General features: G+C 37.9%; 2 protein-coding genes across 2 annotated transcripts in view; one reads left to right on the top strand and one right to left on the bottom strand.

The window, feature by feature from the left end:
* The first annotated feature begins 5,802 nt into the window (after window positions 1-5,802).
* Window positions 5,803-8,412, top strand: LOC105557794. Its single transcript, XM_012005148.1, has 3 exons — window positions 5,803-6,607; window positions 7,828-8,225; window positions 8,329-8,412. Exons 1-3 carry the CDS (start codon window positions 5,803-5,805, stop codon window positions 8,410-8,412), a joined length of 1,287 nt encoding a protein of 428 aa, XP_011860538.1.
* A 3,113-nt stretch (window positions 8,413-11,525) lies between these two features.
* LOC105557793 overlaps window positions 11,526-14,242 on the bottom strand; it is a 4,620-nt gene continuing 1,903 nt past the window's right edge. Inside the window, 4 exon segments of the mRNA XM_012005147.1 lie at window positions 11,526-11,743; window positions 12,751-12,909; window positions 12,988-13,118; window positions 13,219-13,299. Of these exon segments, the coding sequence (XP_011860537.1) occupies window positions 11,531-11,743; window positions 12,751-12,909; window positions 12,988-13,118; window positions 13,219-13,299 (584 nt within the window). The 3' untranslated portion in view covers window positions 11,526-11,530.

The raw sequence follows: 14,242 nt of genomic DNA, 5'->3' as shown, positions 1-14,242 counted from the left end.
AGACTTATTCAAACTTGGCGCGAGACGCTACGTGAGATACGCGACAGCAACGCTAATGCCACGTTGCGGCAGAAAAGTGAAAAGGATGCTGGCCTGGTTGACCACGACCACGATGACGATGTTTCTTAATAAAAATTACGTGAAAATTCAGACTCGTGGACTTTGCATTGCAATATCTCTACTCATGGGGCACGTAGGAGAAAAGTAAAAATACTTTTATTATGCAAATCGTACCCAAGCTATCGATTAAGCGCAGTCTCATCTTCGTCGGAACAGCCGTTGTTGAGATCCGAAATTCTGAGGGCCCGTCAACTCATATACTCGCGTAAACTTACACGGTCGGTCTCGCGCGCGCGGTACTAGCTGCGCTTACACTTGGCGCGAGACACTACCGTGTCTCATGATGCAGGATGATTTCTAAATGGTACGAAGCTACTAGTCCTTTTACCTCGTCAAGGTATTTGCCTTTAAAAGGGTGTTTGCTTTTTGTTTAGTTTTATTGTTTTTGGATAAAGTTCCGAATAGGTAAACCCTACGATTTTTTGAAACTACAATATTTTTTGTATTTTTGAACGCTGATTACGAATATGACAATGAAATTGCTACAAGATCATTTTCAAGGTCAAAACTAAAAACAACTGAAGAAATATAACTTTTTAGACATTATTTCGATAAATATTGATGCAACAAAAAATGTTTCAAATAAAAGTTGTAGTTCCTCTAAATTACTTATGTTTTATACATTTTTTGCCTGAAACTGATAGTTACGACGTTAAAGACTAAAAACGGCTATGGTTCCGAAAACAACATATTTCTGATTGTGCTGAAATTGTAGCCAAAGCTTATACTTGATTAGAGATGAATACCTCTAAAAGCATTTTTTGCGACAAGCCTTTTTGCTGTCCACCTTTCCCTCAAAGTTTCAAATATAACCTTTTTTTCTTCATCCAGTGGAAACCCTCATGGGCCGTCACCCCTCCTTTCTGGAGAAAGGGAGAGGGTGGTGTGTGGGACTCGCCTCCTGTCCCTTGGACTTAAAGTCTCTCCGAGGGTGCAATGGGGCGCCTACCGCACTAAAACCACCGGGGGTGGACTTGTCTGCGCTTTTTGGGGCCACCTGGAAACTGCTACGTATTACTTCCAGGTGGCCCCGCGCTGCGCGTTGGTTTACGGGCGCTTCTCTGCCCCAATTTTTTATATCAGGGCCTATTTCACAGCGGGAAAGGAAAGACGTGTGTGATGTTAGCCGCATTTTTCGAATTTTGTATTTTTCTCAATTGTGCTGCATTGTGCTACGCTTGTGCCGTATTGTGCCGCAAACCGCAACTCCGTAACTCAAAGCGTGCTCGAGAAATAAAATAAAAAACCAAATTTTTGACAGCCCCGCATTTTTCGAATTTGGAACTTTTTTAATTGTGCCGTATTGTGCTATGTTTGTGCTGACTTGTGCCGGAAACGAAAGATCTGTTACGTCCAGTGGACTTCACGATTTCTTTCTTTCCTAAAAATAGCACTGCGACCGTTCCCACGAATGATCCCCCAATAGGAAGACAGTAAGGAAATGAGAGGTTGTCGACCCATGAGAGGTCACAGCTGCAAGATAAACTATTCCCCTTCATTTTTACGATTTAACAATCTCCCATTCTTACGATCTAACAATCTTCCCTTTTTACGATCTAACCATCTTTCCTTTTTATGATCTAACAATCTTCGTTTCTACGAACTAACAATCTATCTTCATTTTTATGATCTGTCAAACTCTCAAAACCCACGATGACAAGTGGAACCAGACCTCCTAATTGACAAATCCCATTAACGTCACCATATTACGACCTGCAGCCGCGCTCTAGAAGAGATAATTAAACTTACTTTATTAGCAAACGATGAGAGGACTGGTACCCTTTGTCACAAAAAACAGGCGACAATCGGGCGCCACCGAATCCCCACTAGAAAATAAGTTAGAAAATTGTTGCTCCGATCCACCAATAAGCGCCAGCCAAATCAGCGTATTCAACCCACTCCCAACGAAAAATAGGGTATATAAACCCTGATTCCGCGGAGGAAAGCGCACTTAACTTCTCCAGTAAAAGATCAAGCTGTGACATAAGTCGTGTGAGAGTCTTCTCAAAACGTTCAAGGCCCACCATCATAAGGAAGACATCGAACTCCTCGTCCATCGAGAACTGCCGAAGCCTTCCACGGGTGCCCCGACAATCAGCCCTATAGAGGAAGACGACAAACTCCTCGACCATCGCCTATCTCTACGACCGGTCACGAGCTAAATATTAGCATCACGTAAGTCCTCTTTCCTCCATGTAACATAATATAATCAGAGGCCTAGAACTTAGTATGTAAGAGACCCCATAGAAACCCACCATCTGTAAGATCCGCGACTAACAAATACAAACCACTTTACAGTGGACCTATTCAACCTTCCACCGGGAGAAGTCGCCATCGACCCGCGTTGTCTTGTTCGAACAAGATTTTTTCTTAGATTTTCAACTCCCTACAAGTTACCACCTTCCTCCTACTCCCCCAACTTCATATGATTCACTATCTCCTTCCTCATACTCCCCGGAGCCTTATCCACCTTCTATCCTTGCAAACTCTCCCCCCGCATCACCGACGAGCTCCACGTCAAGCGTGGAGTTCTTAGGCGAAGTTGCGTCCCCTGAATTCCAAGAAGAAATCCAGCTCTTAGCCGAAATTCCGTCCCCTGAATTCCAAGAAGAAATCCAGCTCTTAGCCGAAATTCCGTCCCCTGAATTCCTAGAGGAAATTGAGTTCCCCACAAAGACATCTTATGTGAGGATTCCACGCCTGACGTGGAATTCCTCCGTCAAATTTCCCCTTCTCCCACCTTCTCCACGTCCAGTGTAAAATTTCTACAAGAAGTTCTCCCTTCCTGGCCTCCCAGCGCCAACAGTTCTCCTGTGGAATTCTTGGGAGAACTCCTTCCCCTTTCTCCCATAAATAACCCCTTCCCAGACATCCCTCCATCCTCGCCCACCAGTTCCGCGCTTAGTGTAGAGGAATTAATAGATGTAGTTACGTTATAAAACACATATATATTCATTACATTAGCCACACTATTATTTTGTACAAATACATTACATGTATAAATACCGAAATAAATTTAATAATGTGTAACGATTACAATCAATCAATTGAATTATATTACATGTCTCGTTCTCAATGATAGTCTTGTAGTCTTGCTTGTCATGCCTTACATCACAACGTTTAGCGCATATTTAATTTGAATCTGGCGCCCTTCCGTCGCCTAGTTACTCCCGTTTAGTCCCCTACCCTCATATTGTTTCGTTGTGTCGAAGCATCGAGACGTGTTCTCGCATAGTGCTTAAAAGCTCTTATTTAGGCTCTTATTAGAATGCCTGACCACAAGAAGAAGAAGCGGTCGAGATCCCGATCACGAGAGGATCATCACTCTAAACGCAGACATAACGAAAAATTCGATCAACTGCAGAAACAGTTGGATAACCTAACAAAAGTAGTAGAGGCATTAGCGAATGTACAAAAAGAACAGGATTCGTCGAGTCAGCCTATAGTAGAAACAATATTGGATGTTGTAAGCGGTAAGAAAAAATTGATGCATTTGTATTGCTAAAAATTCTCATCCTTCCACACGAAGGCTGAGAGGTAATACCCATACGGTTTTACCATAGTCCATACGACTTTAGAATCAAAAGAGAACACCCACACGGTGTCTCACTTTTTCCACGGTCCATACGACCTCGATAAGAATAGTGTTGTGATTAGGTTTAACAAAAACAATAATATCACAATTACACAACAAGTGTTACTTAATAATTCTTCCGGTCCTTGATTTCAGACGAGGAAAACAAGGAAAATAATCCAAAAGACGGAAATGAAGAAGAATTATTAAAAACCTCTGAATCAATAAAGAGTAGCGCGCTGAAGATTTTGGGAATAGATCCCAATGATTCAAAATTCAAAGAGATTAAGTATCATTCAGAGCTAAAGAATACCTGGCTGAAATGGAAAAATGAAGGCCTCCCAGAAAAGAATAAAAAAGAAATTATGGAAGTTTATAATAGAAAAGGAGACTTCTACACCGAAGCCCCTAAATTGAATCTAGAGATAGTTCCACTGCTTTCAGAAATAGCGAAAAAGAGGGATCAGCATTTCGTAGAAACACAGAATTGTGGGCACAGCCATAGCAGCCTTAGCTGCCGTAGTCTCTATGGTAATAGATCCCCCAGAAGACGGTGTAGACGAGGATACATTTACAGATTATATAAGCCATGCTGGTCAGATTTTAACTGATGTCTTCCATCAACAGTCGGTGGCAAGGAAATCTTTCATCACACCACAGTTGAATAAAAGTGTCAAACCAATGGTGGACACGACGTTTTCTGACGAGTGGCTTTATGGAGATAATCTCAAGGACAAAGTCAAATACGTAAAAGAAATTGAAAAGGCTTGTGCGAATATTAAGGATAAGACAATTCAAAAGTATACACCTAAGGCTCGAGAGCAGGTAAACTGGAAATACCCACCTGCGGGATACCGACAGGTGGGTATTTCCAGTTTACCTGCTCTCGAGCCTTAGGTGTATACTTTTGAGGTGAGTCAACAGCAAAGACGTCGGCAGATGAAATTCAAAACACGAGCCTACAGGACCTCGCAGAGTTCGACCAAGGCAACACCGCAGACGACGAACCAATCATCGTCGAAGAAATAACTCGGGTAGATAAACTTGCAGGGCGCCTTTGTCACTTTGTAGAAAGATGGAGACGTCTTACCTCAGACAAGTATATTTTAAGCTATTTGAAGGGTTATAAAATTCCGTTTATAGAAACGCCCATTCAAAAAATTATTCCTAAGGAGAAAGATCGTTCCTTTAAAGAAACCGAAGAGATTCAAGGAGAAATTAATGAACTCTTAAGGAAAGGGGTGATAGAAGAGTGTAATGAATGTAACGGACAATTCATTTCTTCCTATTTTCTTGTTCCAAAACCTGATGGTAAAAATCATTTTATTTTTAATCTAAAAGAACTAAATAGATTTATCAAACCTCCACATTTTAAATTGGAGGATATTAGATCCGCGTTAAATCTATTATCGCGAGAGGATTATATGAACTCCTTAGACCTTAAGGATGCATATTTTCTAGTTCCTGTCGACAAAAGCCACAGAAAATTTTTGAGATTCATATTCATATTCATATATAAAAAGAAGCTGTTTGAATTTGTATGCCTACCGTTCGGTTTATGTACTAGCCCATACGTCTTCACTAAGATAATGAAACCGGTTATTAATAAATTGAGAATACAAGGAATAGTAATGGTACTATATTTGGATGATTTTTTATTTATCCATAAATCTAAGGATATATGTGAAGAAAATGTAAGGAAAGCAATTAAAACATTAGAGTATCTAGGTTTTGTCATAAATTATCAAAAAAGCTGTTTAGTTGCTGATCAGAAGTGTAAATATCTAGGATTCATTATTGATTCAGTTAACTTTTCCTTAAATTTAACGGATAAGAAGAAAAAGCAAATAGTAGAGCTAGTGAATGAGTTTAAAATCGGAAAGCCATACAAAATTAGAAAATTTTCTAAATTTTTAGGTGTGTTAACTTCGGCATGTCCGGCGGTAGCTTACGGATTTATTCACTGCAAACGATTGGAAAGGCAAAAATTCTTAGCATTAAAATTTAATGGTGGGAATTACGAAGGTAATATTTTTATAACCAAATATATGTTAGAAGATTTTGAGTGGTGGAAAATTAATGCAGTTATTGGATCAAATCCAATTAGAATGCAAAATTTTGTTACCGAAATTTTTTCGGACTCGTCTTTGACAGGCTGGGGCTCCTACTGTAATGGCTTAAAGACCTTTGGGTTTTGGAACAAGCAAGAAAAGAAATATCATATTAATTATCTTGAGCTACTGGCTGCCTTTTTTGCGGTGAAATGCTTTGCATCAGAATTATCGCAATGCGAAGTATTACTTAGAATAGACAATACTACGGCTATCTCTTATATTAATAGAGCGGGAGGTGTGCAATTTCCACATCTTAGTGAACTTTTAAAAAAGATTTGGGCTTGGTGCGAGGAGAGGGAGATATGGTTAAAGGCATCGTATATTCCTTCGAGTAAAAATATAGAAGCTGACAAAGCATCACGTAATGTCAATGTAGATTCGGAATGGGAAATTTCTCAAGAAGCTTTTACACAAATAGAGGAACAGTTTGGTTTCTTTACAGTAGACTTATTTGCAACTAGACTGAATAAGAAATGTAAAAGATTTTACTCTAGATTCCCAGATCCGGAGGCAGAAGCTGTGGATGCTTTTACTATATCATGGAAAAACGAACATTTTTATACCTTCCCTCCCTTCGCACTTATTCTACGAACTTTAAAGAAAATAATTAACGATAAAGCAATTGGTACGGTCATAGTGCCCTTATGGCCTACACAACCGTGGTATCCTCTTTTTACAGCACTCCTCATAGAACCCGCCATTATATTTAAACCTAATTCCACGTTATTAACATCTCCTTACAGAGACGAGAGTCATCCGTTAGCATCCCACCTTTCGTTGGTGGCAGGCAGGTTATCCGGTCAGCGTTCTTGAAAAAAGGATTAACAGAAGAGTCCATAGATGTGATGATTGACTCTATTGCAAAAACGACTTTAAAACAATACGAATGTAGTTTGTGTTTCGGTAACACTGAGGCCGACCTCAGGCCGAAACTTTAAATCGCGGATTCCGCCTCGACAGAGACGCGAAGTGAGACGAAACTTATTCTGCCTGGATCGCGACGCGCACTCGAAAGTTGGATGCAACGAGGCCGGTCAATGTTAGATCGAAATTCCGGATCACTCTTGTTCTGAATGTAGAGCGAAAGAACCTTTTGAGCGTCTTTTAACTTAATCAGTTGAAGACCCGTCCGAATCACCGTTATTCGTTGGCGATAAAAGTACACGTGATTGACCGAGTCAAAGTCGGTGAGGAGATAACTTGTTTATACCGAGCGATGAAACGGCAAATTTGACTTGCGGAGACAAAGGAAAAATGCGAAACGGGCCGGAGTTTAATTGGAAAGTAAAAGTTCACTCAGATTATTCAGGTGGTTTAAGATAATCTTAATTACGCCTGATGAGGGAACTCATCATCGTGAACCCCCCTTTTGGATGAAACAATTACAAATTAGCAACATATAAAATTTAAGTGAACAAAAGGAACGATGATTGAAATCAAGGTAGTTCTCGGTTACACAAGGATCGGAAAGACAAAGAATAGAAGGAACTTTGACTCGATCCGCGACCGATAAACTTCGCGGTAATAAACGGCTGATTTTCGATACCGGCAGTTCGCGACGAACGATGTACGAAGCAGCGTTATTACGGACACTAGATAATTGCACGATATGACTTAACTGAAAGCTAAAGCACGTGTGTTCCGCGAAAAGATCTCGCGGCCCCGTGTCGCGAAGAGAGGCGCGAGGAGAGGGCAATCCGCCGAAACTCGACGCGGATTCGGAGAATAGTTAGGCGAATCAGCTGTTGCGACCACACGCGTTCCGCACGCGGTCGCGGCGTGATCGCCGCGCAGCTGATCGACAGCGACCGTTTTCCCCAAGTACCGCGCTCGCGCCGCGTACCGCGAGCCCAGGCCCGAACAGTTTGAAACGCTGGTGGGAATTTACTCATTTAAGAAAGTTAGATATGTTTAATGCAAAAACGACAGATATTATTACTTTTCTAAATATTATTTTTAAAAACGGTGCGAGTTATAATACATTAAATACCACTCGTTCCACAATCTCCTTAATTTCAGGGTATGATATTAATAAAGATGGCTTGATCCACCGGTTTTTAAAAGGAGCATTTAAACGGAGGCCAACCAAACCAAAATATTCTACAACATGGGATATTACCCCGGTGCTGAATTACATGAAAAAGCTACATCCACTTAAACAACTGAAATTAAAGGACGCTGTGGAAAAAGTGGCAACTTTATTAGCTTTGACAACAGCTCAAAGACTTCAAACCCTAGCGTTAATAAATATTGATAACATAGAAATAAATAGTACTGGAATAAGCATTAGGATTACAGAACAGATAAAAACATCAAAGCCCGGAGCTTTTCAACCCGATTTAATATTACCATTCTTTAAAGAAAAACCGGAACTATGTATAGTATCTGCAGTCTTAGACTATATAGATTATACCAAGGTATTAAGGAACAAAGATACAAAAAATTTATTTATTGCAACGATGAAACCTTATGGCGCGGTATCATCGCAAACTATCGGTCATTGAATAAAATCACTATTAGGTAAAGCTGGTATTGATACCAACCAGTTCACGGCATATAGCACGCGACACGCAGCAGTATCTGCGGCCTTTAAAAGAAGAGTAGATATCACAGCTATAAGGCGTAGTGCAGGATGGGCACCTGGTTCTCAAACCTTTTTTAAGTTTTATAACAAACCGATTCAGGCCCCCAATGACCAGTTTGCGCGTGCAATTCTAAGAAAATAAGAATGTTACATATAATAAAATAAAGAACATAAGTATTCAAAATAAGGAATTATCACTAATACTCTAAAAAGCTACACGAGACATGTAATATAATTGTAGGATCAAACGAGCCCGCCTTCGGCGGGCTCGTTTGATCAAAATTACATGAAGTGTCTCGTTCGAAGATGATAGTCTCCCTCCCATTTTCAAATCCTTGTCCCTAAAAAAAAAAACTTAAGGTATCCAGAACCAACACTATCCCCATTATCATCTTCGAAAATACGCGTGATAATTCCATGCTCGTTACACAAAACAATATGAGGGTAGGGGACTAAACGGGAGTAACTAGGCGACGGAAGGGCGCCAGATTCAAATTAAATATGCGCTAAACGTTGTGATGTAAGGCATGACAAGCAAGACTACAAGACTATCATCTTCGAACGAGACACTTCATATAATTTTGATCAAACTTCGCCCGCCTTCGGCGGGCTCCTTTGATCCTACAATTAAACCCTCCTCATTCCCGCTATTATTAAAGTTGCACAGGGTCCGTCCCCGGGTAAAGAGATTATATTCTCTGACCCAAAACAGGACCCACGAGCGTATAAGAGCTCGAGGAGGCGTCACAGTGAGCTTTGGCTCACTGACCCACTTCGAGCCCTTTAATAAATACGCTCGACTCTCGACGCGCATCTGTTGGAGCGCGGCGAGAGAAAACAATGTTCTCTGTACGGCGTCCTTCCGCATAGTCAGTCCCGATAAAAAGGGACTTGAGATAGCGGACGCCCCGCGGAGAACACGACGTAACAGATCGATAATATCAATAATAATAATAATAAATAAAAAAGAAATTATGCTAGCCCCGCATTTTTTGCCGAACAAGTTCAATTTTTTTTTCATCAAAATGTAAAAATTTTTCCCACCCCCATCCCTTTTGACCCACGTTTTTCAACCCCTGCAATTTTCTCTTCTTTTCTGGCCCGTTTCCTGTTGTGCTCGATTAGCACAACTCAGCACAAGTCACGGAATTGCATTCCCTGTTACGGTTAAAAAATTGAAGCCATACGAAAATTGAAATTCCTAAAAACTTTTTCCTTCAAAGGGTTGTGCTGCGAAAACGAGAGGTCTGAGGACATTTTGTCGTTAGGAAAAGTTACTGTGCTCATCGGGCACAATCCGGCACAATTTAGCAAAGTTAAAAAATGTAAACTTTTTCTCACCCCCATCCCTTTTGACCCACGTTTTTCAATCCCTGCAATTTTCAATTCTTTTTTGGCCCGTTTCCTGTTGTGCTCGACTAGTACAACTCAGTAGTGCTTGAAAAAGATCAATAAATGCGTAAAAATTATAGTTATGCATTATTTTTGTTGGAGATAATTCAATTTCCCGGCTCATCACTCATTTTCTTTTATTATACGCGTGCGCCACCTGCAAGAATGTACAACCATGAAAGCTATCCTTTTCCTTTCTTTTTTCAGTCAGTCTCGTCTTGTTACGATCATCGGCTGTACGCGCATTCTTCATTGTCATAAGTACTCTGAATAAATTACCATTCATTTTCACTTTTCGCAATCCACTGTCGTTATTTCTGGCACCTGCTCAACAATTTTGTATTTGAGTTTCTACATTTTTTTTTCTATTAAATGAAAAAGATATCGAGTTTTTTCCAACGGCACAACATGGCACAAATTATTGCCTGTCTTTAAAAAAAATTGAGCTTATTTGGCCAAAAATGCGGGGCTAGGATAATTTCTTTTTATTTTTATTATTATTATTATAGATGTTATCGATCTTTCGTTTGCGGCACAAGTCAGTACAAACATAGCACAATACGGCACAATTAAAAAAAGTTCCAAATTCGAAAAATGCGGGGCTGTCAAAAATTTGGTTTTTAATTTTTTTTTCTCGAGCACGCTTTGAGTTACGGAGTTGCGGTTTACGGCACAATACGGCACAAACGTAGCACAATGCAGCACAATTAAGAAAAATACAAAATTCGAAAAATGCGGGGCTAACTTCACACACGTAAAGGACAGCTCAGATCAAAAAATGGCCAAGGACTTTTCGATTTGGATTCCTGTGCTGTATCTGATGGTGTGTTCCATGTTTTTTTTAGTTACACCCTGTATATGATACGTATATACATAATATAAACATTTCTTCTAGAGATAGAAGAAATGAATCTCTTATATGTCTTTGCTATATCTTCGATTTTTTATATTTTTGTTAACTATTAATTGTGTATAACCATCATGTACGTGTAATGGCTCTTGCAGACCCGTGCGACAACGTAATGTACCGTGTGCGACATATGATTGTCCAATAAACGTACAGCTGTCCCATAAAACCTGTATGCAGCGATGTAAACTCCGCTACTTTTGCAGCACGCTGTGGTCGGAGAGAGAGTAAGGCACACAAGCGAGCAGCCGTGTACATACAATGGAAAGCGTCCCATATGGTCACGTTAATATTCACTACGGTCCCGATTGACCACGTTGCAATTGACCACATGTGGTAATACTGAAGAAGAGTAAAGATCTCATGGATCAGACAGAACCCTACGCATGGTCAATTGCAACGTGGCCAATTGCAATGTGGTCAATCTCGACCGTGTTGAAATCGGAACCGTTGCCAATCTCATCGTGGTCAATATCAACGTGGTCAAACATAACGCGGTTAATTGCAACGTGGCCAAACGGGTGCCACTCGATAATAATAACTATTTTAGTAAAACCAATAGATAAGGAGATATTTACAAAAACTTAATTTTTATATCTGTACGCACTGCAACATTTTTGCCTATATGTATTGATGGGGACTTTTGATACATTATTTGACCATGAAACGAAAGTACATACCAAAATATATCTAGCTCGGACTTAATTCCTAAAGTCATAGATTTCTTTACCAAAATGACTGGACTGAATATGTTTACAATATTTGTAAAACATTATGTTAAAAAAAATTGTCATTACGGTACAAAAATTAACATAAAGATAGTATTTCTAAATATTGATTTAATGTTTCTTGTTTATTAGAATATATAATGCATATGATTTAGTTAACTTTTACAATTTATGCTTTTAAACAATGGATTTAACCGCTGGCTTTCCTATTCTTAGTTGATTTATTTTATCATCTCCATTTTGAGTAGAATTTAATGGCTCATTATCTTTTACTGATTGCGATATTTCCTTCCTCCACTTTGTCAACCAGTTACTGGAAACCGTCTGAGAAAATTGAAACATTCACTGTTATTTATAAGGAATTTTTTATATAATCGTGTATACCCTTACGAAAAAGTAACGAAATAATTATTATAATAGATAATTAATGTAATAGAAAATTATATTGTAGTATATCAGTTGAACTATCTGCCAAGTATTGTATGTGACTTAAACACTTGGCAGTAATTGAACTATCAGAAATTACTGATATACAATAATTTTCTAATAATTATTTCGTTACTTTTCCGTAGGGGTATAGAAGCAAATTTACTTTAGAATTTTCGTGAAGAGTTAAATATTTAAAATCATAAACTTATTAAATTTTATGTAAATAAATCTTTTATATGCAGTAATTAAAAAGTAACAATACGTAAGAAAAATTAAGTAGACAGTTAAGCTTGTAAAAATGAAAAGATATAGAAAATAAAGGTTCAATAAACGAGTGAAATTAATATAAAATTACAAAAGTTTAATTTGTAAACTAAAACTTATAATATAATTGAAACTACACAGAGCAATTTTCAGTTATTTCAAAATAAACAAAAATAAACAAAAATAAATTAAAAATAAATTGAAAATTAATGCAACTATAAAGGACACGCGAGTTCAATAAGAATTAAAGTAATGTTTTAAGAAATAATCAAGTTTCATTTCTTTGACTTCTTTTTTTCTCTGTACCTTCGACCGAATTTCTATTTTTCGTATTAATTTATTTATAACATCAGTGATTTTTATTGAACGTATCTGGCAATTAAAATTCTTATTGCCAGATACGGTCAATAAAAATCACTGATGTTATTAATCACTTCTGGCGACTTTTAAGAATATTCTTACTAGTTAATTTATTTAACTAGTTAATTTATTTAATTCATTTATCTATATTTATGATTTCCTCTAATTATGTCGCGACTCTTTACTTTCGTATATCTTTCATAATAACACATTTTTCTACTAAATCTATATCTAAAATTAAAAAATGTGATACTATATGTACATAAATTCGTATTTACATCTTCATCTTTTACGTTCTCTATTTGAATCTTCTTAAGTTTTTCTTCCATTACTTTCAGTTTGTCCATTTCCTTCTGGATTCTATGCTCTATTTGATATTTGGCCACCGCTTGTGCTAATGGTCCTAGCTCTCCTTTCATTGCGGCGTTGAACGCTGCCTATTTATATAAAAAAATTGAATTTATTTATTAAATAAATATAATAGTTTAATATATACAAATTAAACAGATTCTTACATCTCGTCGCCTTTTAGCATCATTGGATGTACCTATCGGATCTGTTTCGGTTTGGGGTCCGAGTTCAATTAAAATCTGGAAGTCCGCATGCTCACCTAATCGAAAACCAACGCCAAGTCTGGAATCGGTTCCTGTAGAATTTTAAAGAAATTAACATAATTAACAAGGATTATGTTATAAGTGTTTATGTTATTGTTAAAGTGTAACAATTTTATTTTGTGATATACTTAACTTTCTTTATTGGTGGAATATTTGAATATATGAGTGACAAAATCGTCGGAAGTTCTTCTGGTATAATCAAGCTTGTTATATCTGTGAATTTTATTTTTATATAAATCACTTGAACATACATATTAGCCAAAAATTTTGAGACCATGTATAAAATTTGAAAATATTTCAGTAAAATGCTACTTAAAAGATTAACTCATGCCTTACTCAATATTTATTTGTAATTTAAAAGTAAATAGATATTTTATTTAGTATAGTTTTTTTAACATAACGTTCTTTAACATATCATAATTTCAAGCAAATGGATTATGATCATAATGCCCGTTTTACCAAAACTAAACTATGGACTTTAGAAGACAGATGGAAGAGTCTTTTATGAAGAAAAATAAATAAACTTGTAACTAGATTATCTAGATTAATAAAAAATGATTGAATAAGGGTGACTACTTTGATGAAAAAAGCATTTAATATTTTTAATACTTAATATACTTTTTATGCTGTAAAAATATTTTTATGAAGATCTTTCAAATACATTATTTTATATTGTTTTTATTGCATCATAAAACAATTAATAAAGTAATTAAAATATCAGTAATAAATAACTAAAGCAAGAGAGCCGAACAAGATGTAAGTGCTAATATATATGTATATTTATTCGATTATATTGTGCGGATTGGGGAGGGGGGAGATCGTGGCAGGAAGTGGTGGGAGAGGTGTTGGGGGAGGAGGGGGAACGAGAGAGATGGATGAGGGTGTTAGAGGAGGTAAGAGGGGAGGGAGAGAGCAAGGAAGAAGAGCGAGGGAGAGAGAGAGAGAGTGAGTGAGAGAGGAAGCATAAATGAGAAGGCAATTGTAAACGGAAAGGGAAGTCCACAGAATAGGGAAAATGCGAGCAGGTGTGTGTGTGCGTGTGCGTGTGCGTGTGCGTGTGCGCGCGTGTGTGTGTGTGTGTGTGTGTGTGTGTGTGTGTGTGTGTGTGTGTGTGTGTGTGTGTGTGTGTGTGTGTGTGTGTGTGTGTGTGTGTGTG

Source organism: Vollenhovia emeryi, unplaced genomic scaffold (genome assembly GCF_000949405.1).
Source record: "Vollenhovia emeryi isolate VEMERY1.0 unplaced genomic scaffold, V.emery_V1.0 DF939417.1, whole genome shotgun sequence".
Taxonomy (NCBI): domain Eukaryota; kingdom Metazoa; phylum Arthropoda; class Insecta; order Hymenoptera; family Formicidae; genus Vollenhovia; species Vollenhovia emeryi.
This window is presented reverse-complemented; position numbering and strand designations above follow the sequence as displayed.

Excerpts from the sequence above, each read along its gene's own strand:
- LOC105557794 (XM_012005148.1), top strand. The coding sequence starts at position 5,803 with ATGCAAAATTTTGTTACCGAAATTTTTTCGGACTCGTCTTTGACAGGC. Across the intron at positions 6,608-7,827 it reads GGTGGCAGGCAGGTTATCCG|GGTATGATATTAATAAAGAT; the intron begins GTCAGCGTTCTT and ends CCTTAATTTCAG. Across the intron at positions 8,226-8,328 it reads ACTATATAGATTATACCAAG|GTAAAGCTGGTATTGATACC; the intron begins GTATTAAGGAAC and ends AATCACTATTAG.